The following is a 17,071-nucleotide window of genomic DNA, read 5'->3' as shown; positions in this document are numbered from 1 at the left end:
ACGGCCTGAAAAGGTTGAGAACCAGTGGTGCAAACCAATACAAGGAACAAACAACCACATTCGCTGGAATTGAAACTCACTTCTGGGTTCTCGTTCAGCCTGCTGTTCCTATTACTGGCCCAGCAGATGTGGCTATTTCACCTTCTACCCTTTGCAATAATCTCAATACGAGCCAATGAGTTTTGGGTGAACTTTACACTTGATTTTATTAGTTTACCGGTAGTAAACCTTTTCATAAGCACGTTATTTTTTCAAAAGACTTTTTATATCATCATGATATGAGTTTAGTAAATTATGGTCCCATAATTTTTTTTAAATTAATGATAAAGTAGTAGTAGGGTATGTCACTTTCTAGGCTTTCTACTGGTTCTACCAAGTGAAGACCCGCCCTGCCAATAGCATTCATTTCCAATTGCATTTTGGGCTGGATATACAGTAGGAAGATGGCGGATTTGAAATCGGCTTCATTTACGGTCTGTAGAAAACCAATGGCATCATGCTGTCCATATTATTTTAGGTCTTCGCGGCGCGTTGTGAGCTTGTAGATCGGCTATTTTCACTACTTCTTTGTTTTCATTTTTATTTGTCCGTGACCCACAAATGGGTTCCGACCCACTGTCGGAAACTGTTTGGGAAACAGTGGTCTACTAATTTACAATTTAGGCATTTAGCAGACGCTCTTAATCCAGAGCGATTTACAGTAAGCAGAACAAAAACATTGTAATACATACATAAAAATCGTCGTCATGAATCATACGTACTGTAAGCTAAGAACCTAATAGGTCTATATGGTGTAAACATGGCAGTGACTGGGCAGAACTTACTGAAGCCCGTCGGTGAGAGTCCCAGGTGTTTCATCCGCGTCCGCACCAGGGCGTTGAGCTCCTGCCTCTCGGAGCGCCGGAACAGTGTCAGCCGCTGCTGGCTGATCCTCTCGGCCGCGCTGCCGGGACCCCCGCCCTTGGCCCCCTGGCCGAGGGGGCCCCGGCCCCCCTTCCGGCTCAGCCGCCGGGCCCACTGCATGCTCTTCCGCCTGAGGAGGGGGTGGTCCGCCCCCGAGTGGGAGGAGCAGGCGGAGACGGGCTCCGAGGAGGTGGAGTTCCGGTGGGGGGCGGTGCGGGACAGCAGAGGCTCCCTGGGCTCTCTGGTGTCCTCGTAGTCCTCCACCGTGATGGACACCTGGGACTGAACACGGTCACAGACATTTGGAACAATGAACTTTCATAGCCAAAACTTTTGCCCCCCCTGATTGAAGAGGAAATTAGAAACATTAGCTTAGTGAGTCCACAAGGGAGTTGAAGACATTTTCCGTGCCTGCATCGGAGCTCCCGAAATGCAGTAGTGGAAAAAGTATTCAAATTGCTTCAGTAAAACTATCAATACTGCAATGGATAAAACCAGTGTCCTTATATGAGCATAAATACAGATCACATCATGCACCTCAGAGATGGGCAGCTTGTGCGCCTCAGTGCGGTAGATGCCTATAGGGATGTCTCCGGTGGACGAGCACAGCTTCTGATAGAGTCTCCCGTAGGTTCTGATCCAAAGGTCATCCTCTGTGATCTTCATCTGGGAGAGAAAACGGACACATGACATGACACACATACAAACACAGGACAACGTCAGCGATAATTAGTGACAAAAGCGGCTGACGATTCTTCAGCTTTTTTTCTTTCTTCTAGGAGCTAGAGAGGGTGGTACCATGTAGGGTTAAAGGGATATTTCACTTTCAAAAAAGAATATTTGTTCATTTTATCACTTACTCCGGTTTATGTGAACAACCCATGGCAGACAGTTTTTGATATTTGATATTCATTTTAACTGCCCCAACCCCATCCTATACAAACTCATTGTAACTGCAAACTCCATTTTAACCATGTTAGATTCTCCAACACCCGGACTTTTTTCTGTGGACTTTTTTATTACTTTTTCATTTATTTTAATAATTATTTTTAGATTATTTTTATGGCCTTGTTCTTTCCCTGATGCTTTTCTTCCAAAGGAATTATTTAAAATAAATGAAAAAAGTTATTAAAAAAACTCAGGCACCCCATGTATTAGGAGGGCGGTATCAGTCACCAGAAAAAAGGACGGTTCTTTTCGATTAATCATCTAACGGAATGGTTAAAATGGAGTTTGCAGTTACAATGGGTTTGTATAGGAAGGGGGCGGGGCCGCTAAAATGAATATCAAATATCTAAATAGTGAATCGAGCAACTTAAAAACTGTCTGGGGTGTTCACATAAGCCTGAGTAGACAATGAAATGACCAAAAGCTTTTTGAAAAGTGAAATATCACTTTAACAGGATGCTGAATGAGGACCTTTTACTCATCCATTCTTCAGTTCCCCATATCAGGAGGATGTGGAATTCAATAGGTTGCAGAATACAGTGTGCCGAGAGAGAAAACTTGTCAGTAATATCTTTTTATTTTCAATTATTTGACAGTTTTGAACAATTTTTCAACCTACTGTATATGCCCAGAATAGGAACGGTAGTTTGAAAGTGGTTAAACGTATGCTAAACCCATGTGTTTTGCGAGTTGTTTCACTACTTACAGCACAGAGGAAGCCAGAGCCAGGCATGGAGTCTAGACCCAGCAGCAGTCTGGTGATGGAGATCATGTAGTCTTTTACAAACGACTGGAAGGAGAACAGAGACTGAAGTAAAAGTATCAATACTGTAATGTAGAAATACTCGCGACGCATTGTGAATTTGTGAGCTTGTCGGCTATTTTCAAATGGCCAAAATGTATATAGTAGGCCTAACTACCGTAGTAACTACAGTTTTCGAATAATTGTAGTGGAGTAAAAGTAGACTGAAGAGGTAAAAAATTAGAAAATGCTGCCGTGTGGCCACCAGATGGGGTGCCTGACGTTTTTGTATAACCTTTCCCAAAAGCTACCGGATGTTTACACCTGCTATTTTAAATTTGTGTTTATTTCATTTCAAATGCATTTAGTTATACTGTAGGTTACTTAACTTTATGAACTTAAATGCAAATACATTGGACATAAAAAAGACAATAAAATTCTAACACTAGTCGTTCAGCTACTATAGACTTTACTTTAGAAGTAATTAAAGCACGTATCATGTTTGCATGTTTGAAATTGTAACTGCTGACATAAATAATACCGGTATATCAATATTCCGATATTACCTGCGGGCTGCATGTGGCCCCCGGGCTGCCAGTTGCCCATGTATGCTTTACCATTGCATGCATGCAAAGGGCAGTGTGTGTGTGTGTGTGTGTGTGTGTGTGTGCGTCATTCCAGTGTACCTGGTAGAGCAGAGTATCTAGCATGCTGACACTGAACACCTTTCCTGCAGCAAAGGGCAGGCGGAACATGAAGACCAGGTTGGATCCCCTCTCTCTCTCCTTCTGCAGAAGAACGCACGTGCGGCCATGCGCGCACACACCAAATTACATGATTTTTTCCCCATGAAAAATAAAAAAATCAAAATCAAAGAAATTCCATAAATTTGAAAACAAATGTTTAAGTACTGTAGTAGTGAAAATAGCCAATCTACAAGTAGATCAGCTAGTTTCCCTAGTTTGGGTCCCATGCAGGCAAACATCTAATTTCTCTTTAAGAGTTAAAAAAGGTTTGGGAACCGCTGATCTAGCGCTTTTCATTCCTCGTCTCACTGCTGCTTCTTGGTTCCTACTTTTTCATAGATGCTATATTCTATGCAGATCTCCATATTTGAACTTTTTGTTAAAATATGGAGAATACTGTACTACCAAAAGTAATACAATATAGATCCACATTCCACGAGTGCAAAACGTGGCACGAAACGGCGCTTTGAGCTTGTAGTTCTGCTACTTTTACTACAACAATTTTGGACATAGGAGGTTTCCACCCGACAAGATATATGTCCGTTGCTCATTTGTTCACTTACGCTATTGTTATTCCTTGACCACGAAGCTATTTAGATTGCAAGTGTATTTAGACAGATGCTAGGTTGGATGTTTACTTGGCATCCTAATTACGTCATAGTACGTAGCACCAAATTGTTGTCTTTGTTTGCAGGCACTCTATTTACTTGAACATTCACCCTGTCGTTTGCTGACCATGGGTTCATGCCATTTACTCTGATCTGGCACTTAAAGTCGCTCAGGATAAAGAGCATCTGCTAAATGACTAAATTGTGAATTGTATGTCGATCCGTGAACCTCATTTTAAGGACAGGCAGCTCTGCTGGAGACAAACTAGAAAGCTTTAACCCATTAAAACCCTATTCTAAATAATGTCTTCTAAATCCTAACAGTTTTTTTTGTTGTAGTTTTGTTTAGTAAAAAAAACAAAAAACATATGTTATATCTGTGGTTCTCAAACTTTTTCATGTCAAGGACCCCCAAAATTATATATATTTGACCGTGGACCCCCATCTCAAAATATGTTGTTCCAGGGACGACCAGAAACAAAGATTTTAGTTAATTTTATTGTATTCTTTTCAAAAATGGCAGATCTACAAGCTCTGCTATGAGCTTGTATATCTGCAATTTTTTTTATACTAGCCAAAGTATGAAATGATGGCTCAAAGTGATGCTGTATTAACAAAAATGACACATTATGCTTTCCCGTTTTTAATGGGTTATGGGCATCTGGCGCTGCTGGCGAAGCCAAAGAGAAACTAGAAAGCTTTAAGACTCCATTACCTTCTCCAGCTTGGACAGAGCCAAGGAATAGTGGTCTTTGACTTTGAACTGCATGAAGCGCATGTTGGCCGGGTGGGTGAGCTCCGTAATTATGCTGAGAGCCGGGAACAGTCTGGAAGTCGAGTGAGGAGAACAGAGAAAGAGGAGAGGGTGAACAATGCAAGAGAGAATGATGTGAGACCTTGACGCCCCAATCACTTATGAGGGTTTGTTAAGTTAAGTACGCTAGGTGGAAGGAACGAGGCCAGACCTGAAAAGCGTCTGAACATTGACAATGGTCTTGGCGTCAGCCATGTAATCTTCCTCTGCAATCATGGAGCTCTCCTTGTCGACCACCACCATGGTGTCGGCGAATGTCACTCCGCAGCGCAGCAGGCTGTCCAGGCTGGCAAGAGAAGAGAGCCAAGATGGAGCAGGCAATTAACTAGGCGCGCAGCAGAGTGTCAAAAAGCTAAAATTATAATAAAAATTACTTTTTTAATACATCTAAAGTGCAAAATGAAGTCGTCTTTGAGAGCAACGGGGGATACACATGAATGAATAAAGATGAGAAGGGGATAGATAGATGGAAGGAGAAGGGATGAAAAGAGTAATGAGATCAGCCGGCCGGCCGTCTGTCTTACTTGTCGATGGAGCCCACTGTGTAGAAGACCATGGGGAACCAGCAGATTGCCTCCAGGAAGTCTGCCTCGGGTCTGAGGAACCAATCAAAACACAAATAAGATGGTTGTATGCCTCGGGTCTGAGGAACCAATCAAAACACAAATAGGATGGTTTTGTTGTGAATTAGCCCAATATCGTGTCGCTGTCGGGGCGGGAAACCTTGTACGTCCAAAAAATGGTTTCCTTTCTATCCAAAAGCCCTTGAATATGATGGAATATGTGTAGGACACAATTAGCCGATTTGCTCGTCCACATAATGAGAAAATTCTCCATTCATTGTCAATAGGAATTAAACATTTTCTACACTAATAGCTGAATATCCTTCAAAGGTTTAGAACCTAACCTACAAGGTTTAGGTTGTCGGCCTAATGACAGTCTGAACTAAAGCCTGTACCTGTTAATTTATGGAAAACAGAGTAATAGATAACATAATGAAGTGCAAGGCTTCCCCTGGAGACAGGATCCCTGCGGTTTGGGGAAAGACAGCGTAAGACCCTCTAATAACACTAGACAGGAAATAGGAGTGACTCAGCTCTTTATTGGCTTTTTTTTTATTGAATTCCACAGTGGTGGTAAAGTGCAGTAGCTACATGTATATTCAGTGAGGTGCCTGTGTTTTTTTAATTACTTTTTTAATTTATTTGTAATATTTTTTTTTTATGAAGCCTTATTCTTTCCCTGATGTTTTCATTCCTAGAAATAAATGAAAAAGTAATAAAAAACCCACAGGCACGTATTAGAAGGGCAGTATCAGTCACCAGGAAAAAGTAAGGGTGTTTATTTCGATTAATCTATCATGGTTAAAACTAGACCTGTACGTGCCCGTCGCAGTCGGCCACAGGCCTACTTGGGAACAATGCAACTTGGGAACCTAATGATATACGTTGTCATAGCACCCGTTTTAACTGTCAGCCGGTGTCCCACATGGAGATCTGTGTATGTGCCTGTATGTGAAGACTGCAAACTGAAAAGTGTACTTGGCAATCTATTCAGCCCTCTGGCAGAGCCTGATTCGTAATTATCAAATGTTTTTTTGTCAGTGGTAGGCGACAGTGTTGGAGCGTGGCGAATCCCCATTGGGACAGAGTTCCACAGAGCGGGGGGGGGCTGCCACGTTGAAGGACTGTCAATGACTGTCACGATCATGACATTTGCTCTCCAGCACCAGGACTATGAGGTTGAGAAGGATAACTCACATGCTCTCCAGCACCAGGACTATGAGGTTGAGAAGGATAACTCACATGCTCTCCAGCACCAGGACTATGAGGTTTAGAAGGATAACTCACATGCTCTCCAGCACCAGGACTATGAGTTTGAGAAGGATAACTCACATGCTCTCCAGCAGCAGGACTATGAGGTTGAGAAGGATAACTCACATGCTCTCCAGCACCAGGACTATGAGTTTGAGAAGGATAACTCACATGCTCTCCAGCACCAGGACTATGAGTTTGAGAAGGATAACTCACATGCTCTCCAGCACCAGGACTATGAGTTTGAGAAGGATAATTGCTCTCCAGCACCAGGACTATGAGTTTGAGAAGGATAACTCACATGCTCTCCAGCACCAGGACTATGAGTTTGAGAAGGATAACTCACATGCTCTCCAGCAGCAGGACTATGAGGTTTAGAACGATAACTCACATGCTCTCCAGCAGCAGGACGATGGGGTTGAGCTCCTTGCGGGGTCGGTAGTACGCTCTCAGGGGGACGATGAAGTTGTACAGGCCGTTGCCCGCGCTCTCTGCCGACACGATGATCAGCTTGTTCTTGAAGCCGTAGGAACGGGCGTCCTCGAAGGGGACGTGGTGGCACGCCTATAGGGGACAGACAGAGGACTGAGGACACGCCTATACTATAGGGGACAGACAGAGGACTGAGGACACGCCTATACTATAGGGGACAGACAGAGGACTGAGGACACGCCTATACTATAGGGGACAGACAGAGGACTGTAGGGGACAGACAGAGGAATGTGTGTGTGAGCGATAGCAGAGGGAGTGGCGCTCAAACGTTTTCATATCAACGACCCCCTAGAGGAAAATAAAGGGAAGCTCTGCAAACTCAGATCTGCACACAATCAATGTAAGTTTATTTAGCAAGCTTTCGGTCTACTGACCTTCTTCAGGCAAATCAACGACCCCCTAAAAATTTATCATGTAGCCTTTGACAACCAATGAGTTACAGCAGTGTTTCCCAAACAGTGAGGTCAGGACCCATTTGTGGGTCGTGGGTGGACCTATTTTAATGGGTTACGAGTAAATATCCCAAGTACATTTTTATACCAATAATACTTTTGTACATTGTACATTCCGGACTTTTACTTGTAACGGAGTATTTCTATATCAAGTAAAACAAAAGTGAGTACTTTTTCCACCACTGCATACCTTGTCCATGCGCAGGCAGCAGAAAGGCATCTTCTCCTGCAGCAGGTGGCACAGAGCAGGGGAGCTGCCGATGTAAGGAGAGTTCAGCGGGTAGCCCTTCACCCACCTACACGCACACACACACACACACACACACACACACACACACACACACACACACACACACACGCACACACACGCACCCCCCCAAATGAACACACAAGCACTTGGTTACCCTTCAAAGGTTCAGTCTGAATGAACACAAGGCTGCTGTACTTTATACCTCATACTTTAAATGCTTAGTATGCGGTACAGCAGCCTTGTGTTCATTCATACCACAGAAAGATTGGGTATTGGGTAAGACTGGCGCTATGTATCTTTCAGGACCTTTCACTGCTTCGTCTCAACCATTACGCTATGGCTCTGGTCTCAGCCACGCGGTGTATTTTTTGACACTCCGTTTCTCTCCAAAGTTGAATGTTGCCTCTACTGTTGGAGCAGCCATAAACTACACAGGTTCATCCCAATGTTCTGGGCATCTTTGTAAAGTCAGTGTTAGTAACTAAAAACCAGGTAAAAGAGTAACGTTTGAGCAGACTAACATCAGTCACTCTACCATTCAATGTAATAGAAGACCTGGCTGTTTACACCGTAGATATGTCGTCTCCGCCTACAGGAAATATGTTGGCGTTTCTGAATTTGTCTATACTGCCCTGAGCAGTATAGCTCCCCCCTTTCATCTGTCCCTGTCCCCACACAGACAGACCACAACGGAGGGCCGCTGTCTCTGCCTGCAGAGCACAGAGTGACAGGCTGACAGGTGGGCCAGAGGCAGGCAGGCAGATGATGATTGATGATGGGATGATTATATTTTATACATTACATAAACGCTGCTGCCGCCTATCACAAGGCTTTTTGTTTACATCATGGTTTTACATTCACCATCGCTAGTCTACATTTGTATTTGTAAGATGAGTGGCGCTTTGTATTCGAGGAGGGAGCACTTGTTCATTCTGTAGGAACTCCAAATATCACCAATGGCACTTCATCAATGTACAATAAAATACATATGCGCTGTTTTACAGATTCACAGTTTTGCCTGTTTACATGGAGACGGGGGGGGAAATGGCATTTGTTTTGACCCCCATCTGAAATTATGTTGATCCAGGGACCCCTCAGAAGCAAAGAATTTAGTTAAAACGTTCGTTGTGAAAGAATATATTCAAAGATTTGCACAAATTTTCACTATTTTTCAAAAATAGATAAAAGTATAAAATAATTTAAAGTAGTTTTGTAACAAGTATTGTAACAAAACCCTCGGTATGGTAAGTCACTGGTGTCCGCCCCACCAGTGGGCCCTCTGTAACTAAATAAACCTTGGTGTGTAACTCACTCTTGGTGTCCGCCCCACCAGTGGCCGCCCCTCTCGTCCCGGTCGCTGTCCTCCTTGCACTCGTCCCCGGCCTCGTCCTCGGACTGGTCTCCCAGCAGGTCAAAGGTGGGGTTGCTGACCCCGTCCACCAGCTCCAGCACGGGCGCAATGCTGTGCCGCCGGTCCTCCGACGAGTCGCCCATGGCGGGCAGCGCCAGGGTGTTGGCCACGCCCCCCGCCTCGTTGGTGGTCCTGGAGCCGCTCCGGGTGCCTCTGCCCCCTCCGCCCCCGGCCCCGCCTCCGGGCCCACCGCCCCCTCCCCCCACGCCGCCGGGGTCCTGGCCCTCTGGGCTGCTGTCGCTGGAGTCCTGCAGGTCTATGGCCACCGTGCCTGGATTCACAATGATCACATTCACCTTGGTTCAGTGGCGGAACAACATACTCACATTTTTCACTTAAAGTAAAAGTATCAATGCTCTAGGACTAATACTAAGTCCGGAATTCAAAATGTACTACACTATACACAATGTACTACACTATACACTAACAATAACGTTAAAAAAAAAATCTTACTGTAACAGAGTGGTCCTCTGTTACTTATTCTGCACAGCATATTGGCACTTTATTAACTTGCACAGTTTATTCATTTTGCAGTTTATTGTTGAATACCGTTTCCTGTTTAGCTGAGATGGCCACGCAGCCAATGAGTTCCACCTGGGGAAATGCTTGGTGATTAACAAACATGAGAGGCAAGTGCAATGTGGGTTCTAGATTAAATATGTTTGGGAAGTGCAATAAGGTGGAGTTCTATTGTTGAGGTTTGATTGCCTGTGATGTGTTTCAGTAAGGACGCGGAAATGTTGTTTACTTCGGATAGGATAGGTTGGATAGGTTGTGAATCAGTTGTGTGCTGAGTACTGTATGTGTGACAGATAGTGGTCTGTCACTGCTTTGAGGCGCTGTATTGTATATTGTATATGGTATAATGGCAGTCTGGCACAGTACATTTAATCTGTATTTCTTATTTGGTAAACGTCGTCTAGTAGAGCAGCAATACGTGCATTCTTTCCATTCTAAAATGTGAATAAGACTACGAATAAGACGTTTTTAATGTCTGTTAAAAATGTTATGTTTTTAGCTATTAAAAAGGTCTTAGGAGCCCCCTGAGGGTCCGGACCCACAGGTTGAGAAGCACTGCCATAGAGTGCAACACTTTGAACAAGTGAGTGGAAAAGTTCCAGTGTTCCCCCTACTATTCCCCCATTGCATTTGACATTTCAGAAGCTGCTCTCTTCGAGGCTTATCTGTCGACCAGATAAATGATTGTACATTAGTACGAATCATTCCAATTCATCCTATTAGCTTTCAAATGTGACAATGGCACGGTGAGGTTATTTCAAACTTCAAAGCGAAACAGATTATTATAAAAAAATATATGCATAAGGCTCCAGTGTTCAAACGACAAAAACACAATTAAATGATTGAAATCACCATTAATCGCAATGCAATAATAGAAATGTCATCATGGTGACAAAAGGATTTGGCCAACACTGACCCATGCTGGCGATGATGCTGTGGACCGGCAGGCGGGTGAGGCCGTGGTAGATGGTCTGCTGCTTCCCCCGGGCGCCTCCCCCACCATGGGGGCCGCCCCGCGACGCAGATGCAGACGGGTCCCCCCTCTGGCCCCGGACGAACGCCGAGTTCTCCTCCTTGGAGATGTTGATGTAGAAGCAGATGTCGGAGCCGCCCATGATGTGGCAGGGCCCCGGGTTCAGCAGGATGTTGGTGGTGTCCAGGCGCCGCACGCCGATCAGACACACGCCGTACCTGCCAGAGGGAGACACAAAGCACACAGACGGGTTGGGACAAAGTAAGGAAGTAACTACGTTTTGCCTGGTGGTGCATCAGCGGGAGACCGACCGCATGTCAAGCAATTCATTGTGTCCGTCATGTTCTGTGGAAGGAAGTAAAACAATGACATCTCCCTCAGGTTAATATTCATGTGCGTGGGGTAGAGCCCTGCACGGGCCTATATTTAGGCCCTGGAGTTAAGGCCCGCCCGGCCCTAAGCCCGTTGGTAAAGTCCAGAAACGGCCCGAGCCGGGCCCGGAAGCCCGACATATTTTTATTTAATATTTCAAGCATGCGCGCCGCCACCGCAGTCGCTCTATTGGTGCACGGACGCAGCAGCGCGTGCACTGTCAATCAGTGCAACGCATTGTGAGCTTGTAGATCGGCTATCGCGGACTCACGCTGCATTATAAAACCCAGAGTAGACGGACAATAATAAGAACACTTACGTTATGTATCTGTAGTTTCTGCAATGTACAAATCCTATTTGTTAAGTGTGGTAATAATGCTCCTGCAGTATTTAATTTGTTTTTATTGCGGACTGCGGAGCTCCTGAGATTTTGTTTCTGTCAGAGGAGAGCCATAGCCTGCTACTCGGGGGGTGTGTGTGTGTGTGTGTGTGTGTGTGTGTACAGCTGCACTGCATAATAATTAGGAGAGAGAGAGGACGAGAGTTTAGGCGCGGAGCGAGAGAGATAGAATGTAAAACGTGTTGTTTCAAAGTCTTTATAGTTTTGACCAGATTTTAGTGTGCTTGTGTGTGTGCGTGCGTGTGTGTGGGGGGGTTATTGTCACGTCACTATGGAGCAGACAGCAGCATGCTGCCGCGCTGCTGAAGCAAGTCAAGTCTGGGTGAAATTCACATCGGAAAATTAATATAACAGCGCGTGAGCCCACCTGGCCCACGGCCCGTTGGTCAGGGACAGAGACGGCCCGGGCCCGGCCCGTTTTGGTCCACACAGACATTCTCCTGTCCTGTTGCATGCTATATGTTTAAGGCACAACACCGGACAATAAGTGATTAAATTGTGATTCACCCGGACATGTTCCAATGTACATGTTGTATTATGAGAAAGAGGCTTTAGTACATTTGACCTTAGGCTCTGTACTTGGTCTTATCTTTTACCTTTACATCAAGCATCTTTTGAGAAAATAGATATACAAGCTTGTGAGCTTACAAGCTTCTACATTGTGAGTTTGTAGATCTGCTATCGGGGGGCGATTTGTACATGGCCTATGGCTTCCTTTGTAAAACATTTATTATTCATGCCCTGTGGGTATAGCCATGTGAAATTCATACTGTACATTGAAATGCACCTGCAGATACTAGGCTATTTCGGGAACTGCTTGTTCCTTGTGTTGTTTCATTCTCAAGATATGAAAGAAAGGCTATTTTCTTTATTTTTGTATTCTAATTCAAATCTTTGTGGAGACATTTTCTCATGTGGTTGCATTTGGCTACACTGCCATTTTTTATCAAAAACAGGTTATTGAAATGAATGAATGTGAAGATAGGGGGAGGCTAAATTGTTTTTTATTTTGTTCCCAGCAGAGATGAGTGACTACTGATTTTGCACTGCTGTTAAATTAAATTGTTGTAATGGCCCGCTGCAATGCATGTGTATGCAACTTTGTTATGGTTAAGACCTAACCTTAACAAACAGACAGACAGACGAAACAAAAAAAGTTACTTTTAAGGATTCAAATTCTAAAATAGCGAAAATAGCAGGCTCAGACTGTTTTTCAAGCTTGTCGGTCTGCTAGTTTTTATGCTTTTGTGTTACGCTGCAATACCATCAAGAAGGGGCATTATTTTATGAAGAAAACAAAGTTGGATTAAATATGGAGATAAAAGGTTTCTGCCTGCCAGCAACGATATGCTTTGTTGTATGGTGAATAGCAAAAATAGATGATCTAAAAGCACACAATGCATTGCAATGTGACACGTTGTAAGATTGCAGATCAGCTATTTTTGGGAAATGTTTGGAAAAGCTTTGCCTATAATAGGCCATTCACTTTTGAATATTTAATTATATGATATACTACATTTAATAAATGCAGTTTTCATTTTCATAGAATCAAATGTTGTATGGGCATGATTCACCAGGATCCTGGATGGCTTGATTCTAGGCTTAAAATAATTGATATAAATATTTTTGTAAATCTCTATTGGAAAAGATGATTTTTCAGTGGAACCAGAAAACAACGGCCACTGCTATGCCCTATAGGGACATGCCCAAAAACCAGGGATGAGAAGAGTACTGCCGAGGCAGACAACCCACAAGGTTAAAGAACAAATCCTTATACTTTAGGTGCAAGGCTCCATGATGCCTAATAGAATGAAGAAAATGCCAGCACTCAATCCTTTTTTCACATGATTTTATTTACCTCTGATGAGCAGACAACGTACGTGTTTTGTACGTTACCTCACTTCCTGTTGTCTTGTCACAACGCTGAGGATGGCCAACTAGGCCGAAACACGTACGTTGTCTGCTCGTCAGAGGTAAATAAAATCATGTGCAAAAAGGACATATATTGAGTCCTGGATTTCTTCATTCAAAAACCAGGGATGCCAGGTTGGCAAGTGGTTCATGTAAAACCAGGGATGCCAGGTTGACAAGTGGTTCATGTAAAACCAGGGATGCCAGGTTGACAAGTGGTTCGTGTACGACGCAGTGTTGATTTTCTCGACTAAAACTAAGATGAAACGCGTCGCGCTGCAGCTTGTAGATCTGCTATTTTCAGCAAATGTAAAATCAGCCATTACGACTGCGTCAAGGCCCACCAAAACACATTTTAGTCGACTAAATCAACTGTAGCTTTAGTCGACTAAAATCTTACGATGTTTAGTCAACTAAAACTGGACTAACACCAAAACATTCCAATTTCCAGGTGACTAAACTAAACTAAACTAAAATCAAATGGCCTTACTTCTTATGTGCGTGGAAGGAGGCGAAGGTGAAACTCTTCCCCTGGTACTCCCCGAAGAACTTGCTCTCCTCCAGACGTATGTGATGCACCTCATTGGCTGAGCAGCGCCGATAGGTGCGCTGCCATTGGTCAGCCGAACATGCTCCACTCTCCCTGAGACAGAAAAAGGTTAATAGGGACTGATTGGCCACAGGGGGGGTGAAAACAAATGCCACCGTACATAATGTAATATACACATTACACAGCGGTGGAAAGTAACTAAGTACATGTACCTAAGTACAATTTTAGGTATATTTTTACGCAAGTACATGTACCTAAGTACAATTCTGGGTATATTTTACTTTACTGGGGCGTTTCCAACTTTCAATACTTTGTCTTTTACTTCTACTCCACTACATCTCAGAGGCAAATATTATAATTTTTACTTCACTAAAATGATTGGAAAACTTTAGTTAAACGGTAAACCTACTAGTGACTTTGTAGATTTTGTAGATTATTACGTTTAATTATTACAGTTCTGTGAATAAAATATATTTTTAACCAATGAATGAAAATTCTGCAAGTTATGATGAGACTGCATTGATGGAGAATGAATGAATGTCTTTATTGCAGACTCATGGTCCATAGAAAAGCAAACAATGACATACAACAATGAACATAGATAAGGACTGACGTGTGGCTCCAGTGAATAGCAGCAGGCAATGATGGAAGAAGTAGCTGTTACAAGTACTAGTTCTGTATAAACAATTATGTAGGCTACTTGAGAGAACAAAAGTATTGGCATCAAAATATACTTTTAAGTACCAAAAGTAAAAAAATCATTATGCAGAAGGTCCCATTTTACAAGTTTTCAAATGTATAAAATGTATTGAAAATAGCATATCTATAGCTCACAACGCGTCATTTTGCAAAATGGTTTAATAATAATCAAAATCCACAAGGTGACTACTATATTAACTAAAATTTTCAAGTAAATTATAGCAATTATAGCGAGTGAAAGTACAATATTTGCCTTTTGAGATGTAGTGTAGAGTAGAAGTTAAGAAAAATCACACCCGTGTGAAGTAGGGGGCCATCCTATCACCGTCCATCATCATAACGTAAAATAGACACTATACCTATTTGCTCAGACACTGTGACGTAAAAATTCTCCATTCATTATCAACGGGAAAGGATGTTTAAGACAAAGTTTGTGGACGGTAACAGTGTGTGAAGTGAGGGGCGCTCTTATCGTCATACATCATCATGCATCATCATACATCACATTCTGTGCTCAGCCAATCAAATCATCTCAATTTGGTACACACAATCACTCAAACTCAGCCAATGAAATCATCACAAATGCGGTACACATAAACACACAAAGCTGGGCACAGGAGGGGCGTGCTCCCCTCAAAAATAGAAAAGTGGTAACCGGTAAAGTAAAAAGCACACCTGTGTGAAGTGAGAAGCTCTCTTATCATTCTGGTCAATCACAATTTGCATCCTCACTTTTGTCTAACAATGTTTGTGTTTACACAATGTTTGCCCCTCAAAAATAAATGCCTCAAAATTGTACTTAAGTACAGTATATGTATATGTAGTATATGTATCCACACATCTATGAGTGGCCCACAGACTGGTATCTACACATCTACTGTATGAGTGGCCTACACACACACAGCCATAGTCATTTCCTCTCAAGGCTGCTGATCAATACGTCAATCAGCAGCGCACATGTACACATGCTGCCTGCAAGGCCACTTGTCACATGTCCTCAGGCTGGAGAATATATAGTCATTAAAAAGTACAATGTCACACGTCGAAGGTGGACATAGAAGATTGATATTGTTTCTGTCGGGCAGAAACCTTGTATCTTCCATATACTGTATATATATACTGTATATATATTAGAGAGAGATAGAGAGAGAGAGTAGTGAAATATAGCTGATCTACAAGCTCATACAACGCCTCGCATGTGAGCCTGTACAGTAGATAGGCTATTTCTTCACTTCATTAAAAAATAAATTATATTAATTAATAAAATATTTATATACTAATAAAAAGGGAACAATTTTGGACATACATGGTTTCCCCCCACAGCGACAATATGGTTCAATATGGTTGAATATGTGGCGGCCAGTAAGGTGTGAACAGGTGTGGGTTGTGGTGAGAATGTGACCAGTAAGGTGTGAACAGGTGTGGGTTGTGGTGAGAATGTGACCATGGGCGGGTAGGAAGTATTGGCATCGAAATATACTGACAATACCAAGTACTAAAATGTGTCAAATCTGTTGGAATAATAGCTGACCTACAAGCTTGTATAGATCAGCTATTTTTCGAATAGCCAAATTATAAAATGGAGCCTGGGTGGTTCGATATTGTAATGATAATATAAACTGCAATGTAGCTTACTAAATCTGTCAAATAATTGTAGTGTAAAATATAAACAATAACTAGATTTGCCTCTGAGATGTGGTGGAGAAGTATATACAGTATATACAAAAATTAAATGCTAAAGTAAAGCAAATGTACCTCAAGATTGTAAGGACCACTTTGGCCGTGCACTGTCAACCTATATTCATCATTTAGTCCTCACTTCTATTTTATTAGCTTGGAATCCTAGTGGATGATGTCACTGGTAGGCAGGTTTCTGAACTGTCCACAGCCCCCCAGAGACACAGAGTGAGTAGACAGAAACGCTGCCATTTTATTATGAGTGAGGTTATATGAGATAAAAATGGGTGAAGAGGTCCTTTAAATGCAATACAAGGTCCTGGCCACCACTGAATATGTGGTGGAAAGTATCTACGTTAATTTACTGTTAATTCTACTTCTCCTCCACTACATCTCAGATCCAATAACTAAAAATACATCGCATTATGCACCTGAGGTCAACGGGGTTTCGGGTCTACCTCACTCAGGCGACCCAGCCGGGGTTGATCAAATCCCGACTTACGTCCCAGTAGCTACCCTCGATCAGTCCATCAGGGAATGAGCAAGGCCACACAATCCGTTGCTCCGGAACTACTCTGCCGGGACTGAACTATGTAGATTTTGATTAATATTACAAAACATACAGTAACCACTTCAGCCTTATAGCCTATACATTTCAGCCACTTGAAAATAGCCGATCTACAAGCTATTTTCAAAATATTTTTGTATAAATTTGAAAACTTTATACACTGCATTATGAGTTCTTTTACTTTTGTACTTTTACTCAATTACATGTTTTATTCCAGACTTT

General features: G+C 42.8%; 1 protein-coding gene across 1 annotated transcript in view; it reads right to left on the bottom strand.

Annotated features, from left to right (window-relative positions):
* Nucleotides 1-17,071, bottom strand: part of kcnt2b (potassium sodium-activated channel subfamily T member 2b) — a gene marked incomplete at both ends in the record, with an annotated part of 81,360 nt that overhangs the window by 2,593 nt on the left and 61,696 nt on the right. Inside the window, 12 exons of the mRNA XM_080775653.1 lie at nucleotides 825-1,185; nucleotides 1,441-1,569; nucleotides 2,558-2,641; nucleotides 3,280-3,381; nucleotides 4,663-4,774; nucleotides 4,913-5,047; nucleotides 5,286-5,357; nucleotides 6,967-7,139; nucleotides 7,710-7,815; nucleotides 9,082-9,451; nucleotides 10,616-10,890; nucleotides 13,846-13,998. Coding sequence (XP_080631779.1) covers nucleotides 825-1,185; nucleotides 1,441-1,569; nucleotides 2,558-2,641; nucleotides 3,280-3,381; nucleotides 4,663-4,774; nucleotides 4,913-5,047; nucleotides 5,286-5,357; nucleotides 6,967-7,139; nucleotides 7,710-7,815; nucleotides 9,082-9,451; nucleotides 10,616-10,890; nucleotides 13,846-13,998 — 2,072 coding nt within the window. The remainder of the gene's footprint in view (nucleotides 1-824; nucleotides 1,186-1,440; nucleotides 1,570-2,557; nucleotides 2,642-3,279; nucleotides 3,382-4,662; nucleotides 4,775-4,912; nucleotides 5,048-5,285; nucleotides 5,358-6,966; nucleotides 7,140-7,709; nucleotides 7,816-9,081; nucleotides 9,452-10,615; nucleotides 10,891-13,845; nucleotides 13,999-17,071) is intronic.

The sequence above is a fragment of the Protomyctophum bolini genome (assembly GCF_963924005.1).
Source record: "Protomyctophum bolini genome assembly, chromosome: 11".
NCBI classification, from domain to species: domain Eukaryota; kingdom Metazoa; phylum Chordata; class Actinopteri; order Myctophiformes; family Myctophidae; genus Protomyctophum; species Protomyctophum bolini.
Note: the sequence above shows the minus strand (reverse complement) of the source record. Positions and strands in the feature narration are given on the sequence as shown.